We start from the raw sequence: 15878 nt of genomic DNA, 5'->3' as shown, positions 1-15878 counted from the left end.
ATAACGAAAACGATGATCAGTTTCAATGGTTTATTAGTGAGGTCTCTTCCTCTGGTGCCGAAATACATTCAATAATATAAAAAACTAACGCAATCATATAGGGTTGTTGTTAGTAAGCGCAGACAATATAGCGCACGGTACGTCATGATGGATGGTGTGTTTGCAGACAGCGCTGAACCATGGACCCCATTATTTCCTGGGGGAGCGAGGGGCGAGCAGGGCACCACAGAGGAGAGATAAGAGATGATTGACTAAACCAAAACAGAGGTCCCACACGGAGGCCGTCAGCTAGAGTCATACAGAAACCACTCAGGAATCCACGGGACAGCTCTGACAGGACGGGTCTGCCATGAGGAGATCAAAACTTTCCCCATCTTCTTCCATAACAAGGACGGGGGCTGAATCTCGCAACAAGAGGAAAACAAGCACCCATTAACTTGAGGAGACCACAGCGATCTGATATCAGCGGGGCAATCCCAATACTGATCTGCGAGATAAATAAAATACACACTACTACTGTATCTTAAATGGGATCAAACTCGACTTAAGGATGGGATTCAATGTGAACTGAATGTGAAGGATAACAGTAGAGTATTTCACACCTTTGCCGTCTGCATAGAAAGGTTTTGAGTTCGAATTTTCCAGCACTCGCATAGCTCCCAAGAAGTTCAGAACCACCCACAGACATCGCCATATTTCTCAAAGTAATGAAATAAAATGAAATGCAATTGTTTCTGTATAGCCTAAAATCACAACACAGCAGTTGCCTCGCAGGACTTCCCTAATGTGTCTGATTTGATCAAAGAGAAAAACAGTTAGGAAATCAGCAATGACACAGATATCAAACAGTGGGAAAAGATGAAGAATGTAGAGTTCAAATGAGGAGCCAGCAGTGAAGCGGCAGATGGGTAGTTTCCCTGGGAGCCTCCCCCGTCCTTCGACCCTGCTTCATAGGGGAAAACTCAGTGGGAGATAAGAGAAAACTGGAGGAGGACCTCTTTAAAGGAGAGATCAACTTCCACTGGCGGACAGGCTATGTCTGTAGTATCGATAGTATAGTATAATATCATAGTAATCAAATGATCTTATCTGTAGAGTGGCCTGTCACGTTAACAAAATCTACAAGAACACAAGATGAAATAGGTGAAATACAATGAGAAACAACTTTTCCTTAAAAATAAATAAATAAGTAAGTAAATAATAATAATAAGTAAATAATAGATACATTAAAAAAATTGAGAAAAACTGCAAACACATGTACTGACTATAAATATTGAGCCCAAAATGTATTGTTTATCTGCCATTTATTGAAAGATAAGTCGATAAGTCCCTCACTAAGGATGGGCGATTTAAAAAAAAAAAAAAAAAAAGATTTTCCCCATATTGAACGATCTCGATTCTCGATTCGATTTTTTTGTTTTTTTGTTTTTTTTTGTTTTTTTGTTTTTTTAATTGTTGTGGTCTTTCCTGGACTTGCAAGTAAACAGATGCTGCGGCCAAAGTGAAAACTGCAGCTAACTCATCAGCAATAACAAGCTTCACAGAATAACATCCCCTCACAACAACACACACATCTGCAAAGGAGACGCAAAAAAAGTGGAATGTTTGAAGAATGTCAGAAGTAGACAGGGGCGCATGTTTGTGTGCGGAGGCCCAAAAGGTCACAACTTCAAGGAGTTGTTTTGTACATAAAGAAATGAGTAAACCGCGCATTGTGCCATCTTGTGCTTCCTGTTTGTTTGGGCCGAGTGTTTCCCTGGAATTGACCTGGCAGGCGCTGCAGCATTGTGCCGCCCATATTTTTTTCCACAATGCAACAGGACTGAGCAATTCTCCTCGATTAAAAAATGCGCCACCCGATTATCGTGATCGACCTTTATCAAAATCACGATTAGATTCAAATTCGACTACTTTTCTAGCCCAGCTCTCCTATCCAAAGTGTACATGACTTTAAGGCGCACATTTTGGATTATACTGTTGACAGCAATAGCATTAGGGCTGCAGCTAACGATTATTTTGTAATCGATTAATCTATCGATTATTTTTACGATTAATCGAATAATCGCTTGGCTGTGAATGGTGTAGGATTTTTTATTTTTTTTATTTTTTTATCACATTATAGCTTAAGTGGCGCTGTTTGAGGATGTGTTGATGGAGTAAACTAAAGAGAAATGTGTTTTGAAGGTTCTATTAAGGAAATTTACAATGTACAAAACACTACAGACTTAATATAAAATCAAAGTAGGTTTTCATCAAAAATACTAAATTTTTTATGTCATTTTTGCTTCATTTTAGTCTGTGTGAACCAGAAAACGATTAATCGATTACTAAAATAGTTGTCAACTATTTCAATAATCGATTAGTCGTCGATTAATCGATTAGTCGTTTCAGCCCTAAATAGCATGCTCCTGATTACCGGCACAGAACATTTTATTTTTGCTTATTCCCATGGAGACGAGCTCTATTTTATTCAATTTATCTATGAAGTGTTACGCGGTGTGGCTTTAATGCTCATGAACGCCGATAGCTCGTAACAATTTTAGAAAACGGTCTGTTGCCAACTTTTATAAAGTATAGCGCAATTTCAATTAGGACTATTCCTTTTTACTTTGGTTCAATGCCAACAAATATTGCATTTATGGAGGAAAATATACTCAGCTACCATTCAGCTATAGTCATACATTTTGCCATATAATCCATAAAGAGCACAAAACTGGATACTGGATGCAGTTATTAATGAAAACACATGACTTTATGCCTCATTTGCCTCAATGTTGGTGTGATGTATACCTACTATCTGTCTCTTATGGCTTAAGTAATGAGCAGTGTCTGCCTCACTGCTCGGCTGCCTGGTACTTGCATATCTAATTACAGCAGGCTCCCGTTACACATCTTCTACAGGTCACTGATGATGTAACATGATGTCGCTCCACAATTCATATTAACATGGTGTCTTCTTATTTTTATTGGAACCGCGCAATATAAACGATTAATTATGACTATTTATGAACATTATTTATTTTAATGTTCTGTATGTGCGTTATGTATATGCAACACAATGTCCAGATGTATCAGTGCTGAGAGTTGGCTGGAGCAGAGCAGACAGACACTATCAACACATTTAGGCGAGGCTTTAATAAGTCCTTCCTCTGGGCGACTTCCTGCTCCCTAATTATCATTAGGGAGCATAAATCATTATTGAATTAGAAATGCTGGGAAGCTAATTAAAAGTGTGAGGTATTTACTGTGGCACTACAATGCGAGGGGTTCTGGAGAGATGCACAGAAAAGGAATAAAGCAAATGAAAAGGTTCAAAGAAGCAAATAAACCGGGTGCATTTGAGGAAGTCCACTCGGAAGGTGATAAAAATAAATCTTAATAACCTCACTGCTGCCGAGTCATCTTTAAGAAGCAAATGCTGCGTAATACTGCGCTCTGGACATGTCTCGGTTTCTCCAAGCGTCACTCCGTCTGTGCATGTTTCAACAGGTCAAATCTGCCATGACTTTATGTCCAACACATTTCTCGTACACTACAAGCAGGAAAAACGAAACAGCGAGTGAGAGAATTTTAAGTAACTCAGAGAGACCAAAATGTAATGTTGTAGCATTTTCAGATAAATAATGTTATCTTGGAACATTTAAACAGGAAGGGTTTAAGGTTTGATTTGGGCAAACTGCGAACTCGAACAAATAATGCATTACGCCGAAACTGTAGCGGTGTATCAGAGGCACCTTGACCATCTCCTGCCAGAGTGGGCTCAAATGTCTCTATATTGTTCATTCTCTCATTTGGCATTTTAGTTATTCATTTCATTCAAAATTGACACTAAAAAATATATGACGAAACGACTAAGTTAATGCATTTTGAATGAAAAGGAGCAAAGAGAAGAGCAATCTTATGATATCTGCCTCTTTGTTAACTTTACAATCGCTTTACATCAGTTCTGTTATTCTTTTTTGTTTCCAGATATAATCCAGTGCATTTTGCAGTGGGAGAAATGCAGAATTAAGTTTAAGATTTCATTATCATTATTATTATTATTATTATTATTATTATTATTATTATTATTATTATTATTATTATTATTATTATTATTAATAATAATAATAATAATAATAATAATAATAATGCATTGGTTTTATATAGCGCTTTTCTGGACACTCAACGACACTTTACATTGCATTATTCATTCACACCATTCTCCGTGGTGATAAGCTACAACTGTAGCCACAGCTGCCCTGGGGTAGACTGACAGAAGCGAAGCAACCAGTCTGCGCCATCGGCCCCTCTGACCATCACCAACCACTCGGGATCGGGCATAGCAAAGGCGGAATGGCCAACTACCATTGCTGTGGCCATCTAACTCAATTGTGGCTACTCATACGGCCCATTATAAAAATGTATTGACAATAAAGTAAGGTTATTGTCAGTGTATTATGTCCTGCGTATGTGAGGAATAGCTGGGCAGCTCCCTGGGACCAATCTCAAGATCATAAACAAGGTTTGGTCAAGCTTCAGGTTGAGGGAAGGAACAGCAGAACCCACTCAGGGACATGGGGAAACATGCAAAGTCCACTTAGAAAGGCCCACACAGACCAGGAATCAAACTGGACCTTCTGACTGTGAAGCAAGAATACAAACTATTCATCTATCCTCTGTCTGTTTAATCAGATGCATTTCTCATAAAGCGCTGTACTGGGTCATACAATGAGCATTAAGATTCCACACGTCTTCAGTGGGAATCATGTACAGTATCACCTAATCTAATGCACATAATGACATTTCCAGTGATTTGAGACATCCCTGTGTGTGCAATAATTATCCCTAGCTCCAACATGGGACCTCGGATATCCCAGCGGAGAAGAGATGTTTCCTTTTCTGAATAAACGTTGCTTTGCCTCCATGAGTTAATTACTCAGCTGAGGGCTTAATCTGCCGAATCAGGCCAAAGTGGATTAGGAGATGAGAGCGTTTAATCAAAGTGTTCTCCCCGTCTAATTACACTCCACGTTTACTGGCACTTTTACACTGTTATCTGCCATTGCATTTAAACATCAGCACAGTTTAGCTGCCCTCCTCGGAGTGAATGGGCCCACCGCCTGCGCGTGACAGCCTCCGTGGATCCAAAACAATAGGCCGCAAGAACTGAAAACAACAACAATCGGGAGTACATGGAGCTACACCCAGTGAAAGCAGTGAGAGGTGAATCAAAAGACAGTATAAACCTTCACGTAGCTAGCTGACTAATTGATCTTGAATAAAAACACACAGGTTTACAGATCCTGATGAGTTGTATTGACAGCACAATTTTAAATATAAGTGATACAAGAGGAAAAAAACTTTAGTAAACTCTGAGAACTCCTCATATGTTGCATATTTTGTCCTTAAATCTAGTAGGGAATTGTTGCTGAGGTGGCCACAATGTGCGGGACAACTCAAATCCCTCAAACTCAAACCATGCAAATTGGGGCTGTGTCTCGCATTTTACTCTCTGATGCACAAACTATATTTGAGTCCTAAAAAAATGTAAATGCTAGCACATCGATGTAGTTCATCCAGACAGAGATACTCACATAGTTCTTTATTTAGCTACAACATAAAAATAAATACATAATACATAAAGAACTATGTGACTATCTCTGTCTGGATATGTGAACTACATATAAAATGTAAAATGTTTAGCACTCGGAACATTTGAAGACAACTCCCCTTCCCGGATAGGATTATTTGAGTCCTCCGATACAGGCAGATTGCTATATTCCCACTCTCGCTCTCCTTCACAGCTGCCACAGCCAATAGCGCTGCATTTTGAAGTGTTAAGTAGTGTCTCATTGGATATTCGACTCCAAGGTCCCACCTATCTTTCTCCCTGACTTGATCCGGAAAGCCATCATGAGGGAATAAATTACACTGACGACTTGTGAAGGGAAACAACTTGCTCTCCTTGTTTTACAAATACAGTATAGTATAATCCAGGTGGTTAAACTGTTGATTGCAGACTTGTATCTTCTCAGTCTAAAGTTGAACAGTTCAGACCGATTCAGATTCTTCAAAAATAGTCCCTGTTTACCTCTTGTAATGTTCACTGTAGTCTATAAAAAACACAGAGAGCCAAATGCTTAATGCAATGATACATGTGAAAAGGCAGAATGGTCGTTATCATAGTCCAGGAGAGATGAACCCGAAAGGGCATCAGGCAAACACAAAACCTACAAGATTATATATGAAATCAATATGAAACTCTCAGTTGCTTGGCCGGAGAGTTGCAGCTCTCTGTAAACTAAACAAATAAGCCTTGTCATCAATGCAGGATCACAAACTGAAGCAGCGTTTTCATACATCATTCATTCTTAATGCACAACAGTCGAGACTCTAGTGCGGCTTGATGTTGCTATGAGTTTTTACACCTATTTTGAAATGCTACAACACAAGGATATTACATCCGCACAAATTGTATGTGCAATTTAAAGAAAAATTGAAAAAAATAATAATAATAATAATAATAATAATTTCTTTTGCGTCACAAAAAGCTGTTACCTGTAGTTGTTGTTCACAAGTTCACAAGTACTGTACAATCGGGGCGTGCTGGGACCTTCCTTCAGCCCAGGAGTGTTATGATTTAGACACGCTCAGTTGTCCTGAAACTTCATCACTACACACTTCATCGGGCTTTAGCTTTATAAGTCAGAGGTATCAGTCCCAGCGGATGACACTTTCTCCGAACAATATTAAAAGAAACACCAAAACAAGGTGCAAACTTTTTGTCAGTCAGATGGAAGAATCATCACTAACACACACCCTCCATGAACCACATCACACCCGTTCTGAACCACATCACACCCATGAACCACATCACACCCGTTCTCCAACAGCTCCACTGGCTCCACAACACACACCACATCGACTACAGAATCCTGCCAAAACCATAACCTCGCCCCTCCATACTTGACCATCCTCCTCTTCATTCTTCCTCCTCTCTCCAGCTCGTGGTTCAAATCTAAACTCAAAACTCATATGTTAAGAAAGGCCTTCTCACTATGACCATAACGGCACTGTCCTTAATTATGGTGCAATATTTATGTAATCTGAAGTCTGTTCATCACTATTCACATGGTGACCCCTGTCTCGCTGCCCCTTGGGAGTACCCGTTTCAGATGTTGGTGTCACGATCTTCAGCCCTGTCCTCGGAGAAACAGAGGAACCCTGCCTACAGGGATTGGACAAGAAGGGCTGAAGCTCCAATAAGGACTGGACATTCTGCTGAGGGAGTCCCATCGGCCCTGGGTCGATCTATAGTCCATCGATGGGAGTTGATCTCTTTTTCTGTGGTTCTCCCCGAGGTTTCTTTTTTTCTCCCACTGGGTTTTTGACTTTTTCCTCGCCATGTCGGAGAGTCTAAGGACGGAGGACACCCACGCGGCTCGTCACCACCTGCTGCCAACGTTTATTTGGACATTATGATTTATTGATTTAAATTTGTTTTTTTCTGTACAGTACTTTTAAAGTACTTTTAAACCGTATCCTTTTTTTTATTGTACCACGTACAGAAGCATTAATCAGCATATGACAAGATGCTTTGTACCAGACGTTAGCTCTTGGCGCTGATCTCCATCTGCAGTCCCTTTGTGTACGGCGATCGTCAGTGCTTGAAAAGGTGCCAAACAAATAAAATGTATTCTTCTTATTATTATTATCATTATTATTATTATTACTAAGAACTCAATTTTGCAATATTCTGCAGCTTCTTGGGCTATGGATATTGTGGCACCTTATTATTGCGATAACACTAATTTGGAGATATGTTGTGCAGTTCTGCTGTTTTCTAGTCAGTAACCAACAACATATTTAGAATTGTGTCTCTTCAGAGCGTACACCAAATGTCAGCATTACAGCACCATACATGCCCTTGTACAGTCAGACAGAGTGCATCCTTATGGCTGTAAACTTGTTCACAGTAAAACATCCATAATTTACACTGCATTTTTCTGCAAGTGAAAGCCCACACTTGCTGAGGTTGTTTACAGCTCTGCACCAAGAAAAACATATCCTCCTTAGTGCATCAGGCAACTCCTTGCTCTTATTCTTACTGGAGCAACTTTGGGCTTTAGGTGGTTATAAAGACACTACCTGCACCCAAAAATGGGGCGTAGGGTTTGAGAGTGATATAATTTAGATTCTCTGACAATAGAAATTGACAATAAAGTTTTTTTCTTCTTAAAGGGACTATAAGGAGTTTAAAAATGTTAAAATTAAGTATTTTCCTCCCCCTACATGTTCCAGCCATGTCCTAATGTGTAGAATGAGCTCAGACCTGTTCACCACAACTGCCTCTAAAATCCTGTACGGTCACTCAAAAATGTGTCACTTCGGCCCGAATTGCCGTCATGCACGAGCTTAATATAGAAGGTGCAGTTACACATATGGCCTGAGGTGGCAGTAGTGAGTATAAAATGGCGAACTTGCTTCCAGCCCCTTTAATGATCAGAGATGTCAGAGAGACACTAACAAATCTTTCATAGCTGACAAAATACTTCTGTGAAAAAGACATATTTTCAGAGAAAAATGTATTGAAAAATAATGTGTTTCATAACACACTTTACAATGGACAGTGGAGTGCTATGTCTGCTACACAAATGCTTTTCAAAATGGTGCAGTCTCTGTCTATCACATAGTTTTAGGAGTAACACCTTCTACTTTCAGACTGGTATCCTCGGACTTTAGACCCAATGTGAGAGGGAGGAGGGTGTGTAACCTCTGATCAAATATCCATGTCCTGTTCAAAAGTTTTCCCTTGTGTCTTTGATAAATAACCATGTGTTCCCGCCTGCACCGGCCCCGGTACAAGCTCAGCGGCTGAAGCACTGATCTCCACGACTCTGTACAGCGGTCTAAAGGGAGGGGTTCTGTGTCGGTCTGACAGGCTAGACATACGAGACTGGTCAGACATACTAGTCTAGTATGTTGAGTAGACTAGGCTTGGTTTTAAACTTAGCATAAACTAAGCCTGGTTTAGGCCTGACTATAGATTTTGTATTGGTTTTGCCCTAGTCATGACCTGGTTTAGTCATAGGGCTGTGCAACTATATGAAAAAATAACAACAAAATGTATGTTTTAAGATCAAGATTCAGTTCACAGTGCACATTTTTAAATGATCCAAAAGCATAGCAATTGACAGTAAAGTGAAATGTATACTAATATCAAAGTCTAAAGTCTAAAAAGTCTAAAATAACAACCATTACATCTTTGGGGTTTGCTATATCAATATCAATTTAATATGTAGCTGTACTTAATTCAGAGTCTATTCTTGGTTTAGTCCTGGTTAGATCAGGTCAAATCCTGGTTTAGGTTTGTGATCGCTTTAGACCTGTTGTGGTTGATGTTTAAATGGTGTTACTGATGTTTAAGATCCATTTAGTCTTAGAATCCTGGAATCTCATCCCTTTGAGTTAAGCCAGTTGGGTCACATTAAGTCCTGGTTTAGTACGATTCATACTCAAGTGTCTGTTTAAATTCTGCTACAGTCACTATGTTATCAATATTTCAATGCATTCTTATACCTTGGTCTAGCTTGTGTTTTTTCCAGATATGTGCTTGTGTCTTTTACATAAGTGGAAACGCCAAAGTTGCGAAGAGGTGTTGAGAGTTTGAAAATGAAGGGTCTGCGTACTGGGAGCATGGTGTAACCTGCTTAAGCCACCATTATCATGTCAGAGGTGCTTTTACAGCCATTGTGTAAAGGATCAAGCACCTCCATGGAGACCGAATAACAAATCCACTTTGAGGAAACTTGATCAATGACCTGTCTCACTGCGGCTGGAACCCAGACAAGCGACAGGTGTTTTTTAGTTCATCAACTCAACACAAAGGAAAAGACGAAGCACATGGAAATGTATAACATATGTTTGTATGTTTATGTAAGCTTGTTCTTTGCATGAAGCCATATTTCAAACAGGCCCACGAAGATGGTTTGGTCTATAGGGCCCAGAATGTTGTGCTGCTTCTTTTTCAAAACCATATCTATAAAATGAGACAGGAGTGCGTTGGATTAAAATAGTTGCTCAGTGTCCTGTAACTACTGTTCCTGTTATTGCCAAGGTTTCAACGTGCTGTCACTGCGGCACATGGCACACACTAACATGTGTTTATGTAGAGGAAGGCCTCCTGGACGAGGACAGCTGCTGGACTAATAAACAATAATTCAGACAAACTATTATAGTGTGACCAGAGCCCAGAGCTGTAATGACCAGTCCAGGGACATGAGTGACAGAGGAGTGGACCAGTGCAAACGTGCCTGGCCCAAAGCCCATCTGGAGCAGAGGACATGGTGATCTATGGGCAGAGGGCACTGTGAACAGGGCAGTTAGGGAAATGAGCAGCCAACACCCCTCTCTCTCCCCCATCACTGCGGCTGAGAGGACCAGGTCTGGGTAAGAGCCAGAGACGGACTCCTGGACAAAGATGTCAAAACCGACAGAGGGAGGGAGAGAGCTCTGTTGTTTATAATGAGGATGAACTGCGAGCTCGGCGGGAGACTCTAACCTTCTCTGGCTCTGGTGCAAAACATTTAGCCGCGATGATTGGGATGAGGCCAAACACAACACAGAGCTGGAGACACATCGCAGTAAGTCCAGGTGGGCTGGGAAACTATGCCACAAAAACTAATATTGTCTCTGCTTTACGAGCAGCTCACAGTATCATGAACTGAGCAAAAAGAAAAGAAAATACAGATCTAATCCATTGTTTTGCCAATGATGCTCCTGAAAAAAAGCTAAATCTGTTTCTTGTGATTGTGTATTACTTTGAATCAGGCTTTGTAACATGTGTGTACTGTAGACTAGGCTTACTTAAAACTAAAATGTATCAAAATGTCACAACCCATAAGGCTGAGGACAGCACAGTATCCTGAATATGTGCAGCAGCCTTAGGCTTTAACCTCTAGGCATTTATGCAGCACAATGAACAAATGTAACTTTTTATCAAGAAGGGTTACAACAAATCCGAAAACTATTAAAAAATATAAAAATATTGAGGAATAAAGTTGGAGATTTATGACCTAAAGTGTAAGTCCCAAGAGTCAAGCGCAGGGGAAAGAGTAAGGTCATGAGATAAAGAAATAACCAGGTTCCTCTATGAAAGGGATGAAAAGCCAGACATCTTCAAATTGCCCTGTCAATCACCGCTACAAAAATCATAAAAAGGGTCTCAGGGGAATCAGTCACATGAGTGTGTGGTGCACAGTGCTGCCATGATCTATCCTTACAAGTGAAAACCAAAATGCACAATATAAACAGCCAAACAAAAGTAGCACGCATAGCATTTATATGATTACTGTGGATTTAAGTAGCATGTCTAAGGGAGCATAAAATTACAAGAAGCATCAATGCAATTTCAAAAAATTCACAAAAAATTTGCTTCGCCCTTTAATAAAAACGTTTTGACAGGCTCTACATTAAACCCATTAAAGTTAATAAATGATGTGACTTGACAAAGGCCCCATCCGGAAACCCAAGCCCTACTCATGAGTTCCTAACTTCCCCACCTCTGAAACATGCCGGTCAGGTTTGTTACCCTCCGTCTAACCTGTGCAAGTTTCTTTAAAACATAGCACTTAAATACAACAAAATCCACAATTGAACCAAACAGACCGAAGTGATTCAAACGAATGTCTGTGGTGTTGTTGTCAGAAGAAGCTCTAACAAGCCATATACTGTCCACAAAACCCGCACAACAAGAACGATATAGTGTCTGCTGTGGAGACACGTCCTCCGCTATCACTGTCAGTGGCCAGCCTGACACTCATCTGCACTTGTTTTCTCAGTCTCTCGGTTTATAAAGGATCTGAGGCGTAGAGAGAGCAGACCCTCCCAGCGCGACAGACACAGAGATACAGCTTTACCATAGTCTTCAAGACACAGGCTACATCAAACACGCTGACAGTTCACACTCACCAACTTTTGTGTCTTCATAGATGAGGAGGTACGTGGCGAAGTAGTAGTTTTCGAAGCTGGGAGGCAGGTTGGTGCCTAGGAAACAGACGAGCAGCAGTTTAATTAATGGTATCAAACGACAGGAGTGCTCTGTAGATTATTACTATTACGATGACAAAGACAGTGAAGGTGTGGCGTTTTGATTAGGCCTGAAATCCCACAAATCTTAGAGGATTTGACGACAAAATCCTGTGCGCTACACCATAAGACATTCCTGAAACATTATCAGGAGAACACAACCCCAAACAACAGCTGATTCTGTAGGTCTGTGCCGAACTATAAAATACATATTATACTTTATCATTTTTATAGGCGTTATATTGAAAGTTTAACGACATCTTGAGAGGTTATGGTAATAGGGTGCCATGTTGGAGGAGGTGTCTGTGTCGGTGCTATACAAGCTGTTTAGTCTGAAGATCACTGAACAGCGCTGGTGTCCTTTGATCAGCTGAGGCGGGCAGTGGACCGTACAGAGCTCACAGACGCAACTACAGGCGCAGAGAGAGAGAGAGAGGGGAGAGGAGCCAGACTTTTGAAGTGCAAACAGCAGGACCAAGTGAATCAAAGACACAGTGTTTTGTTCTGTCATTTATCTGGTGCTGAAGGAGATCACGGCATGTGCTCGAGTGGCTTTACTGTGCCAGGAACATGAAGGCCGATGCACAGGTCAGGGGCGGTGGATGGCACTGTGTTAACAACGAGGGTCGGTTTCAGTAACATTCGTGGGCTTCTTGTGGAAAAACTAAATTACTTACCAATAAACTCATTATAAATATAGATAGAGCTCATGGATAGCTTAACCTTTTAACCTCCATTTGAAGCAAGCACATTTTCAACAATTTGGCTTTATCCAAATCTAAAAGCTTCTTGAGAAAAGCATCAATATAGCAGAGAAAAAACGAGAATGAAAACGCAACAGAAAAGTGACAAAATGTGTCTTAAATGTCTTGGTCCTTCTTATCTTTCAGATTTACTTTTACCTTATGAACCTTCGCGGCCCCTTCGCTCCTCCGGCAGGAGTCTCCTAGTTATTCCTAAAGTCAACAAAAAGACTCACGGCGAGGTGTCTTTCCAATATTACGGCCCTCGCCTCTGGAACAACATGCTGGGACATGGGAATAGCTATGAATGCAGAATGTCGCCTCTCTGAATTTGTGCTCTCCTGATTGTTGCTATTGTTAATAAATCTGGCTCTGGACACAATCCGCTACTCTCTGGGAGTTTTTTGGTCATATTTTAAACTTCCACACTTCTTATATTTTTAGAATCTCCAGTGTTTCCTCTGAAGGAGCCCTCTGCCTCGGGAGCGGTGACTGGCTGTGGCTGTGTGGGTGCTGTCCTGTGGGTGCCCAGGTGGAGGTGTGGTGTCTCTGCCGCGCCTCCAATGTGGGCCCTTGTGTCGGCACCCGGGGAGGATGGCTCCTCTGATGGTGTTTCCTCACCTTGGTCACCTGTACCCAGCCTTATGCACTTGATTTTGATTCTGTGTGTGAGTGTGAGTGTAGAGTAAAGGGTAGGGGGGTAGGTGTGTGTGATAACTGTATATATTGGGAGGGTGTGAGAAACCCGTCAAAAGTAACAACAACATGGTAACAACGCGAGGAAAAGAATCAGTTTAGATCAGTTTTGTAGGTCTTAGCTTTCAAATGAGGCATTACACTGGCCTATTAGGCTGTAAGCTCCATTCAAGAAGCTTTTAGATTTGGGTAAAGCTGCTGGAGAAAATGTGCTTGGTTAAGGCAGGGGGTAAGAGTTTTGGTAAATCTATTTCCTCATCTATCTCCGGTGATTTGAATACAGTATTTTGCCACCACCACTTCCTGTAACAACCTTCACAAATTACACAGGCTTGGGAATGGCCAAACGTGTATCTAATCATCTCTATGGCTGAAATAAGCTGGGTCAGTAGGTGTTCAAAAGATCACTGGTGTTGTATGAGTGAAAGACGACAGATCTAAAGCTCAAAGATAATAAAAAAGTGTGTCAAATTCCTTTATACTTGATGGAAAGGGGTTGTGACATTCACTTAATAACTTTTCCCATCGCCGCAGCAGTGCAGTGTGGATGGTGTGCGTTCGTGTCTGTCAGTGCGGCTGGTCTCTGCAGCGTCTGCTCTGAAATACACACACTGACTAAAGCTAAACATGTGCATTAAAGGCACTATACCTCATTTTATTTCTTGTAACGGATCACTTTTTTCTACTTATTTAGTATACTGTAAAGTTTAAACTCAAACATTTGTGCGAGAAACACTACATATAATCATTAAAGCCACACCGCGTAGAATTTTACCCAAAAAGTAAAATTGAAATACAAGCTTTATTTTATGACAGATGTTTTCAGCATTGAAAAACACCTCAAACAAACATTTTGCTGTGAGCGGCTCAGCTCTCCTAAGAGATGACATAACTTCACCGGGAGTGGGTACATCTCCAGCTCGTTTCCATGGAGATGTCGACTAAAGTCAGCAGAATTTGAGATTTAAACAGGTTAGGTTCCCATCCAAATCCATTCTTTGATTTCTCACTGCAGTAATAGAATGTACTGTGCGGAGCTGGTCATTAGGAGTTTTGTACCGATGGCAACAGTATAGTCCAAAATGTTACGCAGTGTACCTTTAAGCATTTGTATCCATATCACAAATTTGCAGGCCAGTTTTCTAGCACTCCTGTGAAAGTGACCCTGAAAAGTGAACCTGCAAGTTGTGAAATGTGCCTATAAACTCATCCCTGTGAGGAATTGGGTTGTTACAAATATCTTAGTAAAGATAGAATGAGTTTGGACAATAGCTAATATTTTCATTTAGTGGCTTTCTCATTCCTAGTTTGTAATAAAAAAAAATCAGATTAGTTAAGGTTAGGTTAGTTAATTCTAACTATTACATGAATGTTTCAGACAAATGACCCCCAGTGAATGTCACGGGCAGCACAGCTGTTACTTTGGCTTCTTCTTCTGCTCCTGTTGTTTTTGTTAATCTTGATAAAGATTGTGTTGTCAAAACCGCACCAAATTCTTGTTTTATGTAATGTTAATCCAACAGAGATTTCCAAATGTAAATTCAGAATTTTAATATTGTGAAACCAAGTGCGCTAGATTTAACAGTTGTTCTACTGTTTTGTTCACTTTCATGTCTTTGCTAATGTTGTTGTCGTTTACAAACAAAATGGTGGTTTTGGCCATAATGTCTACAATATTTATTTGTTCTTTACCTGATTTCCCCAGGGTTTGTCATCATTTAGCCTTGTTTTAGGTCACATTTTTTAACACTTTACAGCACAGTAATAGCATGGTAATACGATGGCACTCGAAAGTATGATAACTTTAGATTTTAGCACAGTAATTTAGATGGAAAATGGAAATATTGTAATGATAACCTTATTCCAAACCCAGAATGAAGACTGTCAATTATCAGAAAACATGAGTTATATTTTCTTGGCAGTAATTATTGCTACAATGCATAAATGCTTCTATTACTCTGTCATTACTGTGCAGTAAGGCGAAATCTATTTTCTCAAGTGGTGCTTAGTGTGAAAATGTTATTTTTTTTGTTGCACTACAATTTGCATCTGAAGCCTAGGTGTAAAGTAGATCATAAAAAACCTAGGCTTCTGTCCCACCCTTTAGCCTGTGTGATGCTCACCTTCACAGAAAGAGTGGAACAAGACCAGGGGGAGGAGGAGCCTGGCGATCTTCATGGTCCCGCCTGAACCCGAACTCCACGGCATCACCTGCGCCTGCACAAAAACAAAACCATTTAGTTTGTACATTCTATTAGTCATCATGCAAAGTCAATTTAGAAAATGCACGAATTTTCAGAGTGTCAGGTTAACAAAGAGTTGATAAGCAGATTCTGCTGGCAGACAAGCGCAGACTAAATTAGCTCTTGA

General features: G+C 40.5%; 1 protein-coding gene across 1 annotated transcript in view; it reads right to left on the bottom strand.

Moving 5' to 3' along the window:
• cdh23 (cadherin-related 23) overlaps window positions 1-15878 on the bottom strand; it is a 255286-nt gene that overhangs the window by 222616 nt on the left and 16792 nt on the right. Inside the window, exons 2-3 of the mRNA XM_079559815.1 lie at window positions 15632-15725; window positions 11953-12027 (exon numbers count right to left, since the gene is read on the bottom strand). Coding sequence (XP_079415941.1) covers window positions 11953-12027; window positions 15632-15716 — 160 coding nt within the window. The 5' untranslated portion in view covers window positions 15717-15725. The remainder of the gene's footprint in view (window positions 1-11952; window positions 12028-15631; window positions 15726-15878) is intronic.

This window comes from Gobius niger, assembly GCF_951799975.1.
Source record: "Gobius niger genome assembly, chromosome: 7".
Lineage (NCBI taxonomy): Eukaryota > Metazoa > Chordata > Actinopteri > Gobiiformes > Gobiidae > Gobius > Gobius niger.
The sequence above is the reverse complement of the archived record's forward strand: the minus strand, read 5'-3'. Positions and strand labels throughout refer to the sequence as shown.